The sequence below is a fragment of the Neopelma chrysocephalum genome, unplaced genomic scaffold (assembly GCF_003984885.1).
Source record: "Neopelma chrysocephalum unplaced genomic scaffold, ASM398488v2 Primary Assembly neopelma1_98, whole genome shotgun sequence".
In the NCBI taxonomy this organism is placed as follows: Eukaryota; Metazoa; Chordata; class Aves; order Passeriformes; family Pipridae; genus Neopelma; species Neopelma chrysocephalum.
Genome location: NW_020897761.1, coordinates 2,066,667 through 2,087,794, shown reverse-complemented (window position 1 = coordinate 2,087,794; position 21,128 = coordinate 2,066,667). Strand labels below are relative to the sequence as shown.

The 21,128-nt window shown below is 57.6% G+C and overlaps 2 protein-coding genes across 2 annotated transcripts in view; both read right to left on the bottom strand.

Moving 5' to 3' along the window:
• Positions 1-1,681: 1,681 nt before the first annotated feature.
• On the bottom strand, positions 1,682-8,969 carry KIAA1614 (KIAA1614 ortholog). Its single transcript, XM_027694537.1, has 9 exons — positions 8,339-8,969; positions 7,741-7,804; positions 6,449-6,598; positions 4,550-5,793; positions 4,344-4,476; positions 3,446-3,650; positions 2,861-2,973; positions 2,522-2,706; positions 1,682-2,200 (listed from the first exon to the last, which is right to left on the bottom strand). The coding sequence occupies exons 1-9, from the start codon at positions 8,967-8,969 to the stop codon at positions 2,007-2,009; spliced, it is 2,919 nt and encodes a 972-aa protein (XP_027550338.1). The 3' UTR covers positions 1,682-2,006.
• Positions 8,970-17,105: 8,136 nt separating this feature from the next.
• The window catches only part of XPR1 (xenotropic and polytropic retrovirus receptor 1), a 106,647-nt gene continuing 102,624 nt past the window's right edge, over positions 17,106-21,128 (bottom strand). Inside the window, exons 12-15 of the mRNA XM_027694584.1 lie at positions 20,442-20,608; positions 20,047-20,186; positions 19,091-19,312; positions 17,106-17,447 (exon numbers count right to left, since the gene is read on the bottom strand). Of these exons, the coding sequence (XP_027550385.1) occupies positions 17,387-17,447; positions 19,091-19,312; positions 20,047-20,186; positions 20,442-20,608 (590 nt within the window). The 3' untranslated portion in view covers positions 17,106-17,386. The remainder of the gene's footprint in view (positions 17,448-19,090; positions 19,313-20,046; positions 20,187-20,441; positions 20,609-21,128) is intronic.

Genomic DNA, 21,128 nt, shown 5'->3' with positions numbered 1-21,128 from the left:
TGTAAGCAACCAAAAGGCTGGAGATTCAAAGCTATATCATGTTCCCATGTTCCTTCCCAGTCCTTTTGTTACCTCCAAGTTGTTTGTCACTTGAGTTGTCTCAGCAGTGTCAGGTAGCCGAGTTGTCTCCCTCCTACAGGGAATGTGGAGTAGCCAGGTGGGCAATACCAAAATGTGGCAAAGAAAGCTCACCTGGGCAGTGTCACTGGGGAGGAACAGGCAGGCACAGGGGTCATGCTGCAAGCACTGATAATGGGATGTGGGGTGACCCTTCAGGAAAGCAAAAATGGTTTCTTACTTCAGTCTGCTCCCATATTTAAGCTGCAAACATGAAAAGACTCAGGACAGGCTGGCTTATGGCTCCCAGATGGGCTGGGGGAGGAAGTTAATTGGCACTGACGCAAAGACTTCTGCTGCAATTGCAAATCGCCCCCAAAATCGTCCTCCCAGCCTTGGAAGCTCACCACCGGACGGCTTTACCTCCGGGACTAAACACTCCTCCCCACCGGGTTTGTGGCTCCCTCCAAGGTCTGTGTGCCCCCTGTCCCCGCCGCTGGATGCACAGCTGGCGGCACCGTGCCTTCCGCAGCCGGGTGCCGGATGGGGGCCCAGCTGAGCTTCCATGTGCCCACCTGGGTGCTCTCGCCGTTAACGCACACGTGGTGCCCTCGGTGCCCACCCACACTCCTCATTTCACAGTGGCTCCTTATCCTTGCAGAGCATCCCGTTTCCTTTGGTTACGCTGCGAGGAATAGGCAGTGTCTGTTTTTCAGGGCTGGCTATCGCGGTGTCTGCACCGCTCTCCTCGGGCTTATACCTCTCCAAGAGCAGGTTCCCGGGAGCGTGAGTCTGGCCATGGAGCAGGGCTCGCTGCCGGACGGTGTTTGCACACCTCCGATCCCTGCATTGTTGTCGGTGTGGTTGTGCATCCTCCGGAAATGACTCCTGTGCAGGACTGCTCCTTCAGTAGTCCAGGGGGTGGCCCAGCTGCTGGAATCACTGCACGCCACCCAACTGTCTCTGGTCCCTTTTCCTGTGTACATTTGCTTTTCTGTTGCTGGTGGTGCCCCTCCTGTTAACACTAAATAAAGGTGCAGCAAGTGCAGATCTCCAGTCCTCACCTGACTCTTGCTCCAGGACAAGCAGAGGGTCTCCTGGCACTAGGGAGTGGGGAAAACTCCCACCAGCATCTACTGGGCATCACCCTCCTGGCTTTTGAGGCACTGCAGGTTTTGGGGTCCCCTCTGCACTGCAGGCAGCTGTGCTCAGATGTGGGGGATGCTGCAGGCAGCTGTGCCCAGATGTGGGACACCACCATGCAGAGGGCAGCCATTGCTGCCATGCCACCTCTGTTTGCTGGAGAGACACATTTTGGCACGAGTTTCCCCTTCCATGGCTGGAAAAAAGAACTCAAACTCTCTCCAAGGCTGAGGTCCTCCCCACCCCCAGCAGTGCCATGGGAAAACAGGCAGCAAAGACCACCCACCCCCGGCCCATGCCAGCAAGCAGAACCCCAGCCCCTCCATGCCAGCCACAAGCCAAGGGCAGTATTTCGTTATTCCAGAGATATATTTTTGAGTTTCAGTTTAAAATAATTTAAAAGAACCCCACCAGCCTGTGGGTGCAGGTTGGCAGCACTGGCAAGGAGCCCCCTGTCTCCTGGGGTCACAGAGATGGGGTGTCCCCACACTGGTCACCCCAGTGCCCAGCAGGACAGACCCGCCTGGCTCTGTCAGGGCTGGGCTGTTCCCTTTCCCCACACTTGGGGCAGCTGTTGGAGACACTGGACACTGTCTGGGGGGGGTCCTTGATCCCAGTCTGTCTCCAGGAGGGGCTGGGAAAGCTGCCTGCCCCCACTGCAGTGGTGAGCCAAGTACTGCACCGGAGCAGGCCAGGTCCTGGTGCCAAGAGGCAGCTTGGTCCACGCTGTGCCATCCTGCAGCATCCTGGGACATCATTGGGATTTCATTCTCCTCATGCTGAGCTTCGCAGGAGCTGTGCCAGGGCTACCGTGGTGGCGGGCGGTGCCGGAGCACGCGGAGGGACAGGGTGTCCGCCTGGAGCAGCAGCTCACGGATGCGGGGCAGCCCCAGCCCCGACACGGCCGCGCCATTGACCTGCAGGATCTCGTCCCCCACGCCCAGGAGCCCCGCATACAGCTTGGCCGTGCCGGCATCCGCCATCTCCTGCACGTACACGCCTGTGGAGAGGGACAGGGCAGGTGAGACCCCACCCTGCCCCCCACAGCCTGGGTGCCCGGGGGCTGCACAGTAACTGACTCATGATAAACGGCCTTTGGGACAGGCTGCGTGTCCCAAGCCATGGGCTGATGGACACGGGATTGTGCGTGGCTGAAGCCACACGTGGCAGCATCCTCCCATCCACTGCCACTCCTCTGGGGCTCAGCGGGGATGAAGCAGCCCCCTCCACCCATCCCCAAGCTCGCTCCTGGGGAGGGACGAGAGCCACCATGGATGGACCGTGTGTGCAGTGCCAAAGCTTTGGGATGATCCCTCTGTACCTGTGTCAGGCCGGCCGTGCCCAGAGGTGACGGAGAACCCAAAGGCGCCGTTGGGGGGTCGCTGCAGCTCCAGCTGGCTGGTGCCATCAGGGAACACCTCCACCACGCGTCCCACCGCGCGCAGCCGGCCGGGTGCCCCGATGTCCTCCACGCTCAGCGAGCGCCGTGGCCCCGAGCCCCCCTTCCTGTGGGGAGAGGGGAGATGGGGTGAACGAGGACGCGGGAAGCTTCTGGGGACCAGGGGGTGGGGCCCCCAGCTGCACTGAGCCACCACCTGTGACTCAGCACCCTGGAACAGCCTTCCTGGGCACAGTGGGGATGTGCTGGGCCCCATCCTACCTGTCAGCTGTGGTCTGGGGCAGGAGGTAGGCGCTGGCACGGGGTGCTTTGCCCAGGAGGGGATGCAGGCTCTGGATAGAGGAGGCTTTTTGGGGCTGGCAGAAGGGTGACACCTGTGGAAAAGCACCTGGCTGAGATGAGGACAGTCACACTCACTGTGCAGCACTGCAGCGCTTCACCCACTGATGTGCTGAAGGAGCAGGGGGCATTGGGGCATCCCACCCCCTTGGAGCACTCCCCAGCCCACTGCTGAGGAGGGAGGAGCCAGGATACCCGCCTAAGGAGCAGCATTTCCTGGGGAGGCACCTTCCTGCTCACCTGGCTGGGACACATGACCCACAACCGCAGAACAAATTACTCCCAACTCCCCTCCCCAAAACACTCCCCCGCAGTTCCTCCTTCCCCCTTCCACTCCCCCATGGCTCCCAGCTTTTCAAACCCAGCAGGTTTGGGGTGGCACATGCCCCCACACCCCACCAGGACCACCATGCCTAGGAATGCTCCACCCCAGCCTAGCGCCCCTTCTCTAGCAGGATGCCCATCTCCCCATGGACACACCGCGCGTGGGGTGATGTCCAAGCTCACCAGCTGCAGGGACTGCAGGGAGGGCGACTTCTTCATGCCAGAGCCCCCCGGGGGGGAGCTGCCGGGGGCCGGGAGCTGCTCCATGCTGTAGCAGCGGAAGCGGCCCAGGCGCTCCTTGGTGCTCTGGCTCAGGCTGCACAGGAGCTTCTTCAGCCCCGACGCTGAAGCGCTGCTGCCCTTGCGGCTCGCTGGCCGCCCCGGCTCCCTGGGTGGAGAGGGATGATGGTCACCCACCGTGTCTCTGTCTGGGGGGCAACAGGACTGGCAGCTGCCTCAGGGCTGGGGGCACATCCTGCACCAGCTTCTGCAGCCTTGAGAGCCAAAATTGAGGTGCACGGTGAGATCAGGCTGCAGCCGCCTCCCCACAGCAGTGACCCAGCATGCACAAGTTTGTCACCACCCAAAGCAATTCCTCCCTGTTTTCCCCATAATTTCAGGGGTTTAACATCTCTCAGACCTCCCCTGCTCTCTGGCCCAAGGGATCACATCCTGCCAAGGGGCTCAAAGGACCCAGCACCACCTCCAAACCCTCCTGCCAGGCTGAGACCCAGGCACAGGGCAGTGGGATCATTCTTGGGGAGCCCCAAGGCAGCTGATCTTTCCCAAAGGGGAGAACGTGACGCTGAACAAAACACCTCCATCACATTTGCTGTAACACCCTCGGTGGAACCAGATGCAGGGCAAAAATGTAGCTCCCCAAATCACACTAACTCCCAAACCCACACCCATACATGGGCACACTGTCACCCCCATATTGTGGTTTCTGGGAGGTTTTGGGGGCTGAAGGGTCGAGTCCCATCGGGAAGCCTCAGGGGGCTCAGCATGGTGGCATCCTGCAACGCCCAGGAGGGGTTCTTGGGGCTGCACGATGCAGAACACCATGGCCCCTCACACTCACCCCTGTGCTGCGCTCCCAGCTGGGTGCTGCTGCTGCTGCTGCGCTCCAGGTGTCCCAGCACCTTCCCTGGCAGGATGAGCAGCCTCCTGGGGCACGGGTGTGGCAGGGCCGGCGGTGGAGTGTGACACTGCCCCTGTAACCACAGCGAGACAGTCATGTGCCGGCTTTTTGGGGACCCCCCAGGACCCCCTGCACGGGTCTCTTACCTCTGCCCGCCCCCGGGGCATCCTGCCCGTGGGTGTTGTTGCAGTTGTTGGTGGACAAGGCACGGAGGGGGCTCCCCGGGAGCCATCTGGGGCTGCAGGGACTTCTCCGCCCCTCTGTGCCCCCAGGCTGGGGGGAGGCAGCGCTGCCAGCATTGGGCTCTGGGCCTTGGGATCCTTGGCTCGATGCACGGCGGCTGCCACTGGAGAAGAGGGCTTTCCTGCAAGGCACCTGGGAGCAGGCCTTCTTGGTGGGGGGGGGAGCAGGGAGGTGGGTGCCTGGAGTGGGGGTGCTGGTCCTCAGCTGAGAGGAAGGGTCCAGGGGCTCACTGGGCTGCTGTGGGGGATGAGTGGTGCTCCCCACCCCCTTGCTGCCCCCCAGATACCGATGTGGTTCCCCATCCTCCTGGCTGCTGGCTCTCCTTTGCGGTGGGGGACAAACAGCCCCTGTTTGGCTTGTGGCACCACCTGAGGTCCCCCCGTCCTCTGCGCGGGGGCCACCACTGGCCACACAGGTCCCCTTCCTGGCCCTCGTCTCCGGCGGTGGGGTGGCACGGGGGGCTCTGTGCCCGCGAGTCCGGGGGTCCCGGTGCCCCCGGAGGTGGGGGCTGCGGGGTCCCGCCTCCTCGCTGTCCGTCCGGCAGCCGTCGGAGGTGTCGGTGCTCTCCAGGGCCGAGTCCACCTCGTCGATGTAGGTGACGTCCCCGATGTACGTCTCCTTGATCTTCTCGGTGTGGATGCGCTGCCGGGAGGGGAGGATCCACAGTGGGGACCCTCCGGGGCCCAGGGGCCTGATTTTGGGCTCTGTCTGCGCAGCGCTTGGCCCCCTGCTGTCCCCCGGGATGCTTCTTTGTGCCGCAGGGCTGCTTTGGGCCGCGAAGGCGGCAGCTTGTGCGTCCGTGCCCCGGCCGGCGGCAGCACCGAGGAAGGAGCCGCAGGCGCTGCACTTGCCCCCGGCCACGAGGTCGCCGCTCCGGGCTCTGGGCTGGCCAGCCCCGTCCCCCGGCTGCCTGCTGCCGGCTGGCTCCGGCGAGGAGAGCGCCGAGCTCAGCGCCCGCCGGTGCCGCAGCTGCAGCCGCTCCAGGTACCGCACCTCGGCGTCGCGGGCCGACTCGTCCTCGAAGCGGACGCGGGATGGGGACGGTCCCCGCGGCCGCCGCGGCCGCCCGCAGCTCGACTCCCCGCTGGACGAGTCGCTCAGGCTCCCGCCGTCCCGCGGGGCCACGCTCGGCCTCCCGCTGGGCTCCCTGCCGTGGGGACAGACAGACGGACACGGGCAAGCTGCAAGGGCTGCCCGGGTCCCTTGGGAAAGCAGGGTGGGAGGGGGAAAACCCAGCGCAGACGATGGGGCAAGGAGGAAAGTTCACCCGATGCTCCCTGGCTGTGTACGCCCTGCTCCCGCTCCAGCCTAAAGCTGGAATTTGGAGAGGCTGCGGCACTATCCCGCTGCCACAGCCCAACCTCCATCACCCTTCCCCTGCCCCGAGGTGTGTGGTTAATCATTCCGGGAACACCACATTGCACATGACCCAGCACACACGGTGAGGTGCCGCTTTGGTTCAGCCTCCAGCAGCGAGTGTGCCCCGGGAAAACACGTCCCATCAGCTGTGAGACGCCATCCTCCTGCCATTAACGCCTCAGTGTGACCATAAAACACCATTTAATTAAACACCCCCCAAATATTGTGCTGCAAAGAGGTCAGGCAGGGGATGCTCCTGCATCCAGGGTAAGAGGCTGCACTGAGCACACAGTGGGTCAGACCCCGGCTCCACACGCGTGCCTGCACATATGAGCGCACTCCACACAGGCAACTGCATCTCTGTATGTGTCCCAAACCCAGCTGCAGCCCTGGGAACGCCGTGGAGGAGGCAGGGGAGGGGCAGGCAGGGTGGTGGCACTGACCTGGGGTGCGGGAGGGCGGTGGGGAGGAGGAGGATGTCGTGGCTGGCGCGCAGGGGGTTCGTCCGAGCCTTCATGCGGGCGCGCTGCAGCAGCTGCTTGGCCTGCTCGTGCCGCGGGCTCAGCTCGAGCTCCTGCCCAGGGACAAAGGCCCTGCAGCCCCGCAGCGGGGAGGGGGATTAGGAAAAAATAACAGGGATTAGACGTGGTTTAACAGTGACGAGGCTGCTCTGCCCAGGGAAAACGGGGCTCGGCCGCCATTCGTGGGCGGGCTGGCAGCCGCGCCAGGGGACGACCTGGCGGGCGCCCTGTCCCCCCCAGTGACAGGTGATGCTTTGAGGGGAGGCTCAGCACCCACAGCTCAGGCATAGGCAGCACTTTATGCCACGGGCATCCCAGAGATGGACAAGGAAACTGAGGCAGGCGCTGCTTCCCATCCCCACCACTGTAAATCCCACAGCGATGGGGAGGCAGGTAGGTTTGGGATGACCTCCTGACCCAGCTGCCTTCCCTTCCTTGCAGGGGGTCTTCCCCTGCACTCCCAGTCCTGCCAGCTGCAGAGTGGGAGACCTATCAACTCTCCCTGCTCCAGCACTGCCTTCCTGGTTGGCCATGGCCCTAATCCTCCTGATTAAAATAATCAGCTCAGGCAGTTGCTTTGGGAAGCCTGGCCTTAACCTCTTCAGGGCAGGAGGGTGGGCGCACACTGGCCTGTCTGTGCAGCACCATAGGGGGTCCAGGCTGCTCCCCAGGGTTTGGCTGCCCCTACTCACAGGAGGTGCAGCATCCCTGGCTCTGCCTTGCACCCCCCCGTCACTGATCCAGCCACCTGAGAGGAATAGAACCACCATCTTGGGGGCCTCTCCCCACTCACTGTCTTCCCCCGTGCAGCCCCCAGCCCCTCACGCTGCTGCCCAGCTCACCCGCCCATCCCACCTCCTTATTTTTAGTCCATACCTCAAAGGTTTATCATTAGTCCAACAAGATTACACATGCCTGCCTGCCTCAATCTTCTTAAGCACCTGGAGCAAATTTCTGTCCCATCATCTTCCCCAGCTCCCTTCCCACCCAGGGGTCCTGACTGGGGTCCCCAGTGCTCAGACACCTCATGGATACCCAGCTCCTGCCCCACCTTGCACCAAAGCATTGCTGGAGCCCGGCCACGCTCCTCCACCAGCTGCCACCCTGGGGGGGCTGCCCCACAGCCCTTCCCCAGAGCTGCTTCATGGGATGTATTTAAAACACAAGAGGGAAAGAGGGAAACCTCCATCTCTGCCGTGCTGGGACTGACCTACCTGCAGCCCTCAGCGTCCTGCAGTGAGACCCCCGAGTCCCAGTCGCCGTCACTCGCCGGCATCTCTGAAATGCAAGACAGAGAAAGGCACCAGCCTGGCTAAACGGCGGCCCCCACCCTGGCCCCTCTTGACAGCACCCCTCGCTTACCCCATCTCAACACCCTCTGCAGGGCTCTCCCAGATGCTTGGCTCTGGGAGACCCCAGAAGAGCAGGATATGGGGTAACAGCACATGGCATTGGGGGGGACCATGGGGTCATTGGGGCAGACGCTGTCAAAGGAGAAATTAATTCCCTTTTCTGGTGGCAGCTTCCAAAGGGACAGTGATGCCCACAGAGGGCTCCAAAAGGTGGGTTTCTTGCTCTTAGCAGTGAAATTCTTCACCAGAAAGGGACCACAGCACCCAGAACCTCTTGTTGGTAGCTCCCACATCCCAAGAAAGGGGATGGGGCAGCCCCGGGATGTGAAGGAACAAGGAGTTGCACCCACACCATGGGAGGCTGGAGTATGCCAGTGAGGACCCCACTTTGCCCCAAAGCCTTTCCCTCCCACACCCCCCAGCTCTCCTGAAACAGCTGCCACCTTCCCAAAATACACACCAGGAGCAGCAAGGCCCAGCACCTCCTGCAGCAGACGCCGGTTCCTCTCCACCCGCTCGGACAACGAGAGCCTCTCCCAGCCCTCTGCTGCAGGGGGGGACACAGAGGGACGCCCCCGGTCCCACGGCGGGGTTCGTGCCTCTTCATCCCGGGAGTGTCTCTCATGGAGGGAGGCAGAGCGCCGGGACTTGCTGCCCTTGTCCTGCAGGAGCTCGGTGCCTCCCAGCACATCTGCCCTGTGTGCCGGCACCCGCCAGAGCCCCGGGGTGCCAGGGCGGGGTGCCGGGGCCTGGGGGCTGCCATCCACAGGCTCCCCACCATCCAGCAGCCCATCTGTCAGGTAGGTTCGGAGCTGAGCCCGTGGCTCCACCGCTGCCACATCCACCCCTGGCTTCCCCCGCCGGGGCCGGGGTTTCTTGGGCGAGGGGCGCTCGGGGGTGGCTGCGGGGGTCCCCGGCCGGCCGCCCCCCCGCTTCTCCTTCAGCGCCTTCACCTTGCTCTCCAGGACGGTGTGGGGGCCATGGGTGGCCTCGGGGCGCTCCAGCGGGGCAGGAGTCCGGCTGCCACTCTGGCTGTGCTGCCTGGGGGGCCGCGGCACGTGCCGTGGCTCAGCGGGAGAGCTCCCCTCCATGAGTCCTGCAGAGGGAAAAACCAAGGGGAGGGTGGGTGAGTGACCCCCACACCGTCCTTGCCCTCCCCAGCACCCCACCTGTGCCTCCACAGAGGGCATCACCCGCCTGCCCCAGGCTCTGCAGAGATGGGGATACCTGTGCTGGGAGAGGGAAAACGCGTGCAATGGCACCAGAGTGTGCTCGGGGAGGAGGGGGATAGGGAGGAGGCACAGCACGAGGCCACCCAGCGACCCACCCAGAACACTGACACCGTGCCGGCATCGCTGGGGAGCGGGGGGAACGGGGCAGCAGCGGGGGAGCAATTGGGGAGCAGCGGGGGAGCAACTGGGGAGCAGTGGTTCCCCGAAGCAGGTGGCCAAAGGCTGAGCTGCAGTCCGGGTGCCCGCCCGCGCTGCTTCAGGCGCCCTGGGGCACCCAGCAAGATGCCCCGGAGGGAACCGGTACTTTCTGAGACAAACAGGGGCCCCAAAACTCCCCAGAACAGAAATCCCTCCCGGCTACAACTCGCCGAAGGTGCCGCCAGACAGACGCCACCCTCTGCTCCGCCCCGGCCCCCGGGGTCACACGTGGCACTGGTCCTGCGCCGGCCTCGTGGTGCCAATGCCCTCCTGCGCCCCGCTGGGAGCATCCCGGCCTCACTGGAACCCCCGGAGGAGCCTCCCCCGCGGCCGGGGCTGTAGGAGCATCCCCATGACACCCCCCGGGCCCCATCGCCCCCCGGCTCCCCGCAGCCCCGCGCTGAGCGGGACGGGGTCGAGGGCGGGAGGCGAGGGCTGTTCCTTACCCCCGGAGCAGCATCGGGAGTGGGCTGGGAAGAGGGGGAAGAAAGCGGAAGAAGGGAAGGAAGCAGGGGAGGGGAAAAAAAAGAAATTAAAAAAAAAACAAGGACAAACCAGCAAATCCCGGCCCCTCCAGCCGAGCCCGAGCTCAGCCGCTTGGCTGGGCTGTGGGGCCGTGGCTGGCCCTGCCTCCCGCCCCGGCCGCCTCCTACTCCTCCTCCTCCTCTGCGGGACATGGGGGGAGAGGAGCCGGGGCACTCGGCCAAACTCGGCCCGTCCCCGCTCCGGCGGCCGGGTGGCCCCGAAGGGCGATGCCACCGCGGCCACGCGACACGTCGGGGACAGAAGGGGCGACCCAACACCCCGCGTTGCCACCGAGGGGACCCCACAGGAGAGGAATCCAACACCCCGGGACGGAGGGATCCCAGCTGCCTTGGCCCGCTCTCAGGAATGTCCTTTGTCTGGGCTGCGGGTTGGGAAGGCAGCGGGAGCAAACCCAGCCCACCTCCCCGGGCGCTGGGTGCCAAGGGGTCTGTCTGTCCCGCACCGGTGGCTGGGGCTTCCAGAGGCTCCAAAAAGATGGGGAGGGTGATCCCGCGGGGTGGGGGTGTTTTCTTCAACAACACTCTCCAACAGCAAAGCCTGCCGGCTGCCGGCACCCTCCTGTGAGCATCACACGTTTGCAGCTGTGCTAAACATTCCTGCTTTCCCGGAGGCCAAATCCTGCCTGGCTCCAGGCGAGGCAGGGCCAGCCGAGCCTCTCCAGGCGGGAGCATGGTGGGAGCCGAGCTCGGTGCATCCACATATCATCACCCCTAGATCCAGCATGTGACCCACACCCGCTCCCCACGCCCCAACCCCCCCCATGCCCCTCCCCTGAGACCCCGCCAGGCGGGACGAGGGTCCCGGGTGGGCAGTGCTTACCTGGAGGTGCCAGACCTGCCGTCCCTGGGGGGCAGGAGAGGCGCTGTGGGGGCCATGGGCATCCCGGCCCCACTCCGGCTGCTGCTTTAAGCTGTGGCTTCTGATATTCGTGATTGGTTTCATAATCCCGATCAAAAGGAAATCACCAGGATTATGAAATTGTTTTAATCCTCCTGGCTCTGGCCACGCCGGCCCCTGCCAGCACGAGCAGCAAGAAATCACTCTTATCTTCTTAAAACGTCCCCAGCCACCCCGGTGGCCCTGGGGCCCCCCATCGTGGCCAAACGTGCGAGCAAGGGCTTCCTTTCCCTGTGGGGGTGACAGCCAGGATGACTCCTTGCTCCACGGGGGACAGACCGAGCGTCTTCCCAGGCAGGAGGTGCCGGCTGACAGTTTTGTGTGGAAGAGCCCAAGGCACAGAGACCGTCCTCCCCCTGCACCCCAGCGCTGGGGTCCAACCTCCCCTGCGATGCCAGGACCCATCCTTACCTCCACGCCATTCCAGAAAGGGATCTCGCCTCTTCTGCCCGGGCTGAGGAGGTGAAACACGTCTGGGAGTTGTCCCCATCCAGCTGGGGACGAACCAACCTCCCGGTGAGGTGCCAAAGCAAGAGCAGGCGAACTCCCGCCACCAGCCAGGCTCCTGCCACCAGCCAGGCAGTGCCAGGAGGGAGCTGCAGCCGGGATTAAACCTCTGGGAAGCGGCCGGCGAGAGCAGCAACAGGCTTAGAGTGATTTCAAGGCACTGGGCTCTCTTCTGGAGGAAGATTGATTGCAAGAGGCGATGAAGAGATTTAAGGAGCAAAATGAAGAGCAGAGACCCCAGACAACCCAGGGCTGAGCTGCTCAGCCTCTGGTCACCCACTGTGCTGGCAGGAAAACATCTTGGGTTGGAGACAAGCTGGAGAGAGGCAAGCAAAGGCTTCCAGAAGGACCAGGAGCCTTTGTCTGGTGCAGAAAAGTCTGGGCAGGAGGTTTCCTCCAGCATCAGCCCCTGGCGCGTTGCATTTGAGCCCTGGGCACCTTCCTGTGAGCCCCTCCTGCCCACCTCCAACCCCTCCTCAGACATCTCTCTCCTCCAAACACCTCCACCTCCTCCCGGGACATGGATTTTCCCCACTTCCAGCCACCAGTAACATCCCACAGCTCCCAAAGGCGCAAGAGCAGCGTTGCCACGGAGCAGTGGGAGCCAAAGCTCCATGTGTGAATGCAGCACAGGGGTGGGAAGACACACACGCAGACCAGGGACAAAAGAGCCACCAGATCATTGGAAAACAAAGAGCTTGTAATAATGAAAAAAGGACAGATTTCATAACCAATCACTTTTTCCTTTGAAAAAACACAATCACAGTAACTTTGCTTTATACAACCACCTAGAAACTATGAAACAGTATCACATTGTGCAGTATTTTTTTTTTTAAACCTACTTATCAAGAAGGGAATTCCACACTTCAAAAATTATATCCATTTGGGGGAGGAAGGAGGAGACAGCTAATAGCGCAGTCACAGATACATCATGAGTCCAAGCAAGCGGTAATTCTTTGTCCTCACCTTTTCCACTGAGCCAAAAAAGAAGAGTGGAGAAGGGGATAGCAAAAGAGAAAGGAGGAGGGAAGAAAGAAAGCACCCACAGAGGACTAATCACACTCCATAATTACTTTTGACATCTACAGGGCTTCATAGAAAGATCATTTAGACCAACACAGCGGGGAGGGGGAGGGGAAGGCGGCAGTGGGACCCAGGGGGAACTGTGGCATTCCAGCCTGGGCCCCTTCCAAACGCCGATCCTTCGCCAGGAGGACCTACGGGATGGAGAGGTCATCACAAGTTCTGCCAGGATGCCGAATTTCTCCTCTGGAGTGAAGAGTTTGCAATTTGGTTTCTAGAGCTTGAGGGAGTGTCAGGCAGGGTCGGTGCCTCTCGCCCACCGTGGCACAGCTGTGCCAGGGCCACAGTGGGCTCTGACTCCCACCAGGAACAGGACTGGGGCATCAGCATCTGGGTACACTCCATGTTGCTGTCCCTTTCCTCCCCTTTCCCTGCAGCCTGGATGCTGCAGCAGGGACCGAAGAACCCCAGGGATGCTGACACACCGGTTTAACCCCGTGGTGGCAGGTGACAGCTCGCCCCAAGGCACGGAATTTGGGATGGTGTCATGTAAAGGAGGCAAGGGGTGATGAGGTGACAGCCACTGAGCCCAGCCGTGACTGCTGCAGAGGTACCGTAGGGATTTTCCACTCTTCCCCCAGGAGCCCCAGCCCCTCTTTTCCAAGGAGACAAAACAATCCGATTGCCTTCTGGAATAAAAATATAAATTAAAAAAAAATGCTTAAGGCAGAAGATCATCTTCCCCCTGCGAGTGCAAAGCAGAAGGGTGGAGGAGAGGAGGGAGGGCACGGAGCCAGGATGTGGTGTGTGAGCAAAGCGGCTTTTGTGTTCCCAACTGGAGCCAAGCCGTGTCCCAGTCCCAGGACACATCCCAGCGTGATGGCCCAATGTTGGGGACACAACCTCCAAAGCCTGGAGCACACACCACATCCCAGCCAGCACGGCAGCATCCCTGCAGGACAAGGCCAAATCCACTCGGTGGTGCAAAACACAGGCCAAGCTCAAAGGCTTCACACCATCTCCTTTGTCAGTGGAAGGTAAAATACCCAGGGATTGTTACCTCCTGAACCAGGAACATGCTTTCCCTCCCTGTCTGCCACACTGCAGCAGTGGCTGAGTGCTTGCATGGAGGCAGAACAAGCAGCACAAGAGTTTTTAGGGAAGTAGGAGCAGCAGAATCCAACTCCGCTGAGATTTCCACAAGAGATCTCCCCCAGTCCAAGATGTTCATGATAAAGGCTGCAGCCCTTCGTCCCCTTTCATTGGCATTGGACAAACAGCAAAGACACCAACAGAATGACGAGGGCTTGGAAAGGCATAGGATGAGCACCAGCTGACTTTGGGAATGCGCCTGGATGCGAGAGGTAGGAGCTTATCAGGTACACAGAGGCTGCAGCCATGAGCACTGCAAATGCATTTCTTTTAAAATGTGGTGGGACAGCATCAGTTCCTGCTGATGGAACAGCTCCTGCTCCTGCTTGGTGAGTCCGCAGATCCCAAACCTGCCCCGCTGTCCCCTCAGGAGTGCACCCATGGCACATGGCATCACCCTGTCCAAGCCCAGGGACACCATCCCAAAGCCATGCAGGGAACCCCAGCCAGCAAATAAACTGGATGCTGCAACACCTAACCCCCTGCAATTCAAAAATCCCTGGAGGAGCAGCAGGACCGAAAGTGACAGGGAATCAGCATGGAGAAGCAAGTTCAAAGGGCATCTCCTCCCCTCAGACTGGACCATCCTAAAGGTTTCACCAGACCAAAGCAGCTCCACACCACCACAACCTCTGAAAGCCACTGAATTGTGAGGTAAAGCAGAGCCTAACACGAAAAAGCCACAGCACAGACCTGCCTCAGCTTCCACTTCCCATCCAGCTGTATCCCAACAACTAAAGTGCTGGATAAAACTCCCCCAGATCCTTTTAACTCTGCTCTCTATCCTTCTGGACTGCCACCCTGCTGCTCTCCCTCCAGGAGTGTTTCCAAGCACCCATTAGCAAAGCCTGGCTCGGGAAATGAAGCCACCCTGGGAATGGCCCCTCTCCCCTCATTCCTGCTGCTCTCCCAAGGAGCAACGGGGCTATTTTCTCTCACCATCTGCTTTGCTTCATTAGGTCTCCCTTTATTGGCCAGATGTTCTCGTAGACTCGGAGCCATCCCGGCTTTAGTGCTCGCTCTCAGGAGGAATCTGCACGCCTGACTTCTCGGAAATCTCTGGGAGGGAGGGAACAGGCAGACAGAGGGCTGGGAGCTAGGAGCCTTTAAAAGCCACACTTCTGGGAATTCAGGCTGCTTTCCCCCGAGACGGCATCTTCACTGCCAAAAGGGATGATGTTTTATTTTAGGAGATAATGTTTTCTAGCTGCAGCACACCACCTCCCTTTTTTATTTTTCCTTACTTCTCATGCCAGCGAAGACAGAGAAAAAGGGAAGGGAAAGAGCAGAGTAGGGAGCAGAGCAGATGGACATGCTGAATTCTTGCTTCCTGTAAGGATTTGGGTAAACTACAGAGTAAGAATTTAATCACTTGCACCGTGACCCTCCCCACCAGGTTGGGAAGCAGAGGGTCGGACGGAGCAGCAGCCGGACGGACAGATGGACACAGGCCACCCAGCCATGCCCTGCTCTCCCCAGCCCAGCTGAGGAAGGCAGAGTGCTCCCAGGGGACTGGCATCACTTCCAAATCACAGAACCATGAAATGGTTTGGGTTGGAAGGGCCCTTAAAGACCATATAGCTCCAACCCCCTGCCTTGGCCAGGGACACCTTCCACCAGACCAAATTGCTCACAGTGTCTCTCTGTATTTTTAACTCCCCTCTGAAAGGACAAACTACTAGTAAAGCTCCATTTCTTTGCACAAAAACCCACTTGGTTAAGTAACACCAGTGGTGTTACTTGATTTTAATTCATCCAAATAATTTTGGATTGCCCCCCTCCTGGTGCAGCTGCCCTCCCCTAACGCCCCCATACCCATGGCAGGTATGGCTGCACTCCTCCCCCACCGCTGGAAACACCTACGTGAGGTTTGGGCACAGCACCAACTGCTGCAACGTAAATCAGGAACCCCGAACAATTTAAGGGGCTTCATATCTCAGACTCCACTTCAATACAAACAGGAATGCTCCGTTTCAGTACAATCAACAGACCTAAGGGAGAGTTAGTTAAATACAGGAAAACAGGCTCCTGGGCACTGAGAGCCGGGGGGGGGACAGCACGACCCCTGCTCGTCCAGCTGCCCTCCTACCAGAGCAGCCTGACACGGTGGGAGATGAGAGCACCACAACTGAGTTTTAATCTATTTCCAATTAAACGGAGAGAACCAAGTTTCCTTCTTCAGTTCCTCTGGGCAAGAGGCACAGCAGGCAAACGGAGGAAACGCAACGTACCGGCCGCGGGAGAAGCCACGCTAACAGCTAATTAAAAAAAGCAACCACCAAACAGCAACTGAGCAGAGATTCCTGCAATTCCATTGCTCAAACCAGAGGCAGGTCACCAGACAGGCATCAACACAAGGATCCTACTCCAGGAGTTTCACTCCTCCCTTGCAGACCCACAGAGAACATGGTATGCCAGGGGAAGGACAGCAGGACTCTGTGGGCCCCCGTGTTTCCCATCCTACAGAAGGAGAGACCAATGAGACCATGGAATTCTCATCACTCTTCCAACATAATTTGCTCAGCAATACAGCTGCCCTTCACCCAAGTCTGCTCAACAGTATCCCTCTTTTCAGCTGGAATAACAAGATGAGGCAAGGAGTAGGAGCAACAGCCGAGCCACAGGGCAGCTCACTGGGATAGCAAACAGCAGCTTTTTGCCAAACCAGAAGCTACAGGAAGAGCCTTTTTCAATCTCACCTTCCCCATCAGGTGGGCAACACCACAGTCCTTTCCATGCTCCCTGAAACACTTCACTACTCCCAAACCCCAGCCTGCTGAACCTCCTCCTCTCTGTCCCACATCTCCTCACTTTTTCCCCTTTGCTGTGCTGAGCTGCTGCAGAACACCCAAAAAGCTCTCTGCTCAGACTGGGATGCCCTCATGCCATCTAAGGATCACTAAGGCTTTGAAAAGTGCTTTATGACCTGGAGGATGAAGTTTTGAAGCCTTTTTTTGCCCAGCGTTTTGCGCTGTTGGTGGGAACCAACTCTCCTTTCCTTAGGACCATCTTAAGATCATCTGCACTACTGTCACACAGCTGCACGGAAAAGTTGGCCTTGAACTGGCACAAGAGACATGCCCAGATGCAGTAGCAGCAACTAAAAAAAAAATATCAGAAGGAGAAACTTTGGTTTAAAATAAAATTGAAAAGAAAGAAAGAGAGAGAAGGTACACACAGGTGCAAGTTGTCTCACGAGAGGGGTATTTGGAGGGCATCACCCCACAACCCTGGAGATGGAGATCTACATTCCCCACTTTGTTTTACCGTTACAACCTTCATTGCACAGGACTCAAAGTCACTCTCATATGGTTGTTAAGTTTCATAAATAATGTGAAAACTATACGCAACAGATACATCGTATTTCCAAAAAAATTATAAGAAAAGTTACATCAAATTAAAAAGTAGCTTCATGAATGAAGATACTGCTCTAAGTGCACTTTCCCTGCAAGTGCAGCCAGTGCCTCAGCGCTGGATATGAAGGAAAAAAATCCAAAAAAAAAAAAACCAACAAAAAAATCAGATTTAAAAACTTAAGTCCGGTTTCAACCAGTCAAAACCGGGCCAAGCAGAAACCAAGTGTGCTCTCGGCACTGTCCCATGAGGGAGTCCCTATGATGCTTCGTTATCCAGATAAGGTTTGTATGTCCTTGTTGAGACTGTAAACAATCCTTCTTTCCTGAACTGTCCTCTTTATTGGCAAAACAAAGTAAAATATTTTATTTTGTTTGTTTGTTTGTTTAAAATAGAACATTAAAATTAACCCAGAAGAAAAGAAACGAAACACAGTGAGCTTGTTGGAGTCCATAGGATCTGGTCTGGAAGAGCTCAGAAAACGTGTTCAGTGTTTTCTCCTGTTTTCAGCCGGAACTGTACCAGAGATTCGGGTTACTTGGGGAAGAGGGGAACAGAACGAGAAAACAAAGGATGTGGAATAAGAGAACGTGGCCATCTCATGTGTTGACTTCGTTTGCTAGGTCCTCTATCAATACCTTCGTGTCAGAAGCCTTGGACCTGGAAAAAACAAATGGAAAACTCTCACTGGGGAGAAGAAATCCCCCGTTACGACACACAGACAGTAAACTCGCAGTGCACTTGGGGGGAAAATGGGGAAAAAAAAGTCTTTCTTACGCAGAGAGGGAATAAACAAGCTACTGGAACTGTTTCACACCCTCCCACTCCCACTGGGAATAGCAGAGCCTTATAAAGACGCCCCAGCTGTCCCTCAGCATTCTCCTCCTGTGGCACAGCCCACGCCTCACCACGTCGGCCACCCTGTGCCCACGGCCAGTGTCACCTGCCAGGCTGTGACATCCAATGGCCGGGGACACCGTGGCACTGCTGGGTGTGGAGCATCCATCCAGCCCTCCCCACAAGACTCCACCAAACCCCTGCAGCAGAAATCCTGCCTGATCTGCCACTGGGCTGCACAAAGGAGCAGCAAGTTCTTTTGGGATATGTCACTCACATCTCCATTCGCTGTGTGTCAGAGGGGTAAATGGGAATGGTTGTAGGGAATCTGACCAGGCTTTGGCCCACATCCCTTCTGCATAAAGCTTTTTAGTCTCTAGCAGGCTGTTGGTGTTGGTCCCATCTGTGTACTTTAAGCCAACAGGGATATGAGCCAAGCACAGCCCGAGGGCTGTGGCTCAGGCCAGAGCACACCCTTCTCCTGACAGCCACAGCCTCCTCCTCCCACCCCTCCCATGCAGCGCTGCAGGGATTGCACAACACTCCTGACCCGCTGTGCTTCAGCATTCCCCAGGAGTCCCAGCTTGTTCCCTGGCCAAAGGGCAGGGCTCTGCAGCTGTGCAGCTGGGGCAGGAGGGACACCGGGACACTGGAGCACCCTCTGATGCTCAGAGCACAGACACTGCAGGGAAGACAGGCAGCCAACACGTTCAGAGGCTGGGGCGGGGAAGCATTTGGGGTGTAGAAATGACAGGTGGGAAGAAAAAAATATAGGGGTTTAGGTTTGAGAGAGGAAGGAGCCTGAAATCTCACATGTGACCGAAGGATAACTGGAATCCTATAGGATTGCAGAATGGTTTGGGTGGAAACAGGCCTTCAAGATCATCTCCCTCCAACGCCCCTGCCATGGGCAGAGATGTCACTCACTAGATCAGGTTGCTCAGGTTCCATCCAACCTGGCCTTGGACACTTCCAGGGATGGGGCAGCCACAGCCTCTCTGGGCAACCTGTGCCAGAGCCTCACCACCCTCAAAGGGAGGAATTTCTTCTTAATATCTAATCTAAACCTGCCCTCAGTCTGTTTAAAACCATTGCCCCTTGTCCTGTCCCTATCTGCCTGTATAAAAATTCCCTCTCCCTCCTTTTTATAACCCCTAAAATGGTCAGCCAAGAAGAAGAGAGAACCTCTCTTCCAGCTTTGCATTTGTAATCTCTGGCAACTCCTACAGGCTATTTTTGCCAGAGGGGAATCTTGTAAAAAGGGAACTCCCTTTTCCAGTGCTTTACCAGAACCCCAAGATATGTACAGGATGGACCAATTCCCTGGCAGAGGCACGTCTGTTTACTCATTGGACCTTTTTTGTTTTGGCTGAGATCTTTGCCTGATTCCCAGTCCATAAGTGGCCCCCAGGCATTAAGAGCAACGCCAAGAGGTGATTTTGCTGCACTAGAGAGGCAGAACGTACTGTGAGGCCAGACGAGGCCTGCGCAAGGACACGCTCAGGCTGCGCTTCCACTGCTTGTTCTTGCGGCGGTTCCGAACTCCGTCCTCCTGGTCCATCATCTGATCCAAGAGCGTCAGGTCGTCGGCGTTGAGCGGCGCCACAGAGATGTCCCTCACGGCACGGAACTCACCACAGTTGTTCAGGTGCTCGTTTTCCAGACGGAAGAAGTTCCACACAAACCGCCTGGATGGAGAAGAAGAGAAAATTGTCGACCGAGTTCCACTTTTAGAGGCGTTTCCTGTGTTTGGCAAAGCACCTGGATACCACTGACTCTTCTCATGGATCAAAGTGCCTCTGGGAATAGGCTGGGAGCAGGGAGAAACCACCAGTGACCAACAGCAGCACCTGCTACAACATCTTCCCATCACTCCTTGTCCTAACGATGACAGCCCTAATCTGGACAGCATGGAAAGCTAAAGACAACCTCCAGCATCTACCTGAGTGAGGGCCAGCTTCAAGTTCTTCTCAGGAAGATGTGGAGTTGGGTTTCCAGCTAGAGCACAAGTGTGTAAAGAGCCCTGGGAACCCTTGCAGGATTCAAATCGATGACACAGAACCCAAATTAGCGTTTGGAAAAGCAGCAGAGATTGAAAAATTGGAAACTTGGGAATCAAGTCAAATTTCAACTGGAAATTTTGAGGATAAATTTGGTAAAAACTAACCCCTCAAGATTATGTCAAGGTTACGAACAAACTGCAAGCACAGCGTGAAGGACACAGCCCCACACTATGGCAGAGCCCTCTACACCTTTCTTCACTCAGCACCCTGAGTGGATTAAATATTCCTGTTAGACCCAGTTTTCCACTTCAAGGACCATGTAGTCCACGCCCAAGGATCAAGGCACTTTTTCCCCTCACGCTCATGTAACACAGTAAAAATGCAAAGGAGAAATGAAGAGTTGAGTGCAGCAGCCTTACCGGAACACCTCGAGTGGGGCAAATACAGTAGAAATGATGTCCCCAGCATAGGGAAAGATTTGCATGGAAGTGAGGGAGATCTGGATGGTCCATGCAAAACGCAGGATGACATCTTCTACAATGGCACAATAGTAGTATGCCTGAGGAAAAGACAGGAACAGGACAGCTCATCAGACATGTTCTGCACAGAAGAGACCTCTTCGGGAAGCTACAGAATTTGCTACTCGACCTTTAGCAAAGTGAACAGAAATGACCTGTTTGAAACAAATCAACTCCACTGCTGGAAAATCCCAGCCTGTAGCATGCAGTGGCCAACTGCAGCATTCTCTAAACTCAGCAAGTTTGGCTAAAATATTAAAAGCCTTTCCTAGTGTCAGAGCAGGCTGCATACGCACTTTCTGTGGGTAGACAATCCCTTCTCGGAGAAAGGTGTTTTCACCAGCATTTTTGTCAAAGAGACCCCAGTCCATCTTCAGGTCCCAAATGAGTGTATAGCACGAGCTGATGAAACAGAAGATAATCCACAGGTAGAAGAACACTTGGGTGTCACTGTGGTTTTTAGCTGGAAAAGAGAAGAACAACACACTCCTGTAGAACTGAAAGCAGATTGCTTCTTAAACCAGCTACTAACCGAGCAGTGGAAATCACACCCCTTTTATCCAAGCTCTGGGAAAACCCAACTAGCTAATCTGATCCAAACTAAAAGCCTTACCAGGACCTGCTTTATATCATTATTTAAATTCCACTTTCATCTCATTCAACATTTTGCACTTGGGATTGAAATTTACAGTAATATTTGGAACAGGCTCCCCAGGGCAGTGGTCACAGCCCCAAGGTTCCCAGAGTTCAGAGAGTGTTTGAACAATGCTCTCAGGCACATGGTGGGATTTTTGGGGTGTCCTGTGCAGGGCCAGGAGTTGGACATGACGATCCTTGTGGGTCTCTTCCAACTCAGGATATTCCATGATTTTGGACTTGTGGCAGAGCTGCCATTCTGGCTCTGAACAGCAGGTGGAAGCTGAGGCCCACATTTCACAGAGGACACGGGCTTGTACAAAGGATACAGCAATGAGGCAATGCTC

What these genes read in the sequence shown, in the direction of transcription:
- KIAA1614 (XM_027694537.1), bottom strand. Translation starts at nt 8,969, where the DNA reads ATGGAGGGGAGCTCTCCCGCTGAGCCACGGCACGTGCCGCGGCCCCCC. An exon ending in TGCCCCGGGGGCGGGCAGAG is followed by an intron (nt 4,477 to 4,549) that starts GTAAGAGACCCG and finishes CTGTGGTTACAG; the next exon opens with GGGCAGTGTCACACTCCACC. An exon ending in CCCCAGACCACAGCTGACAG is followed by an intron (nt 2,707 to 2,860) that starts GTAGGATGGGGC and finishes CTCTCCCCACAG; the next exon opens with GAAGGGGGGCTCGGGGCCAC.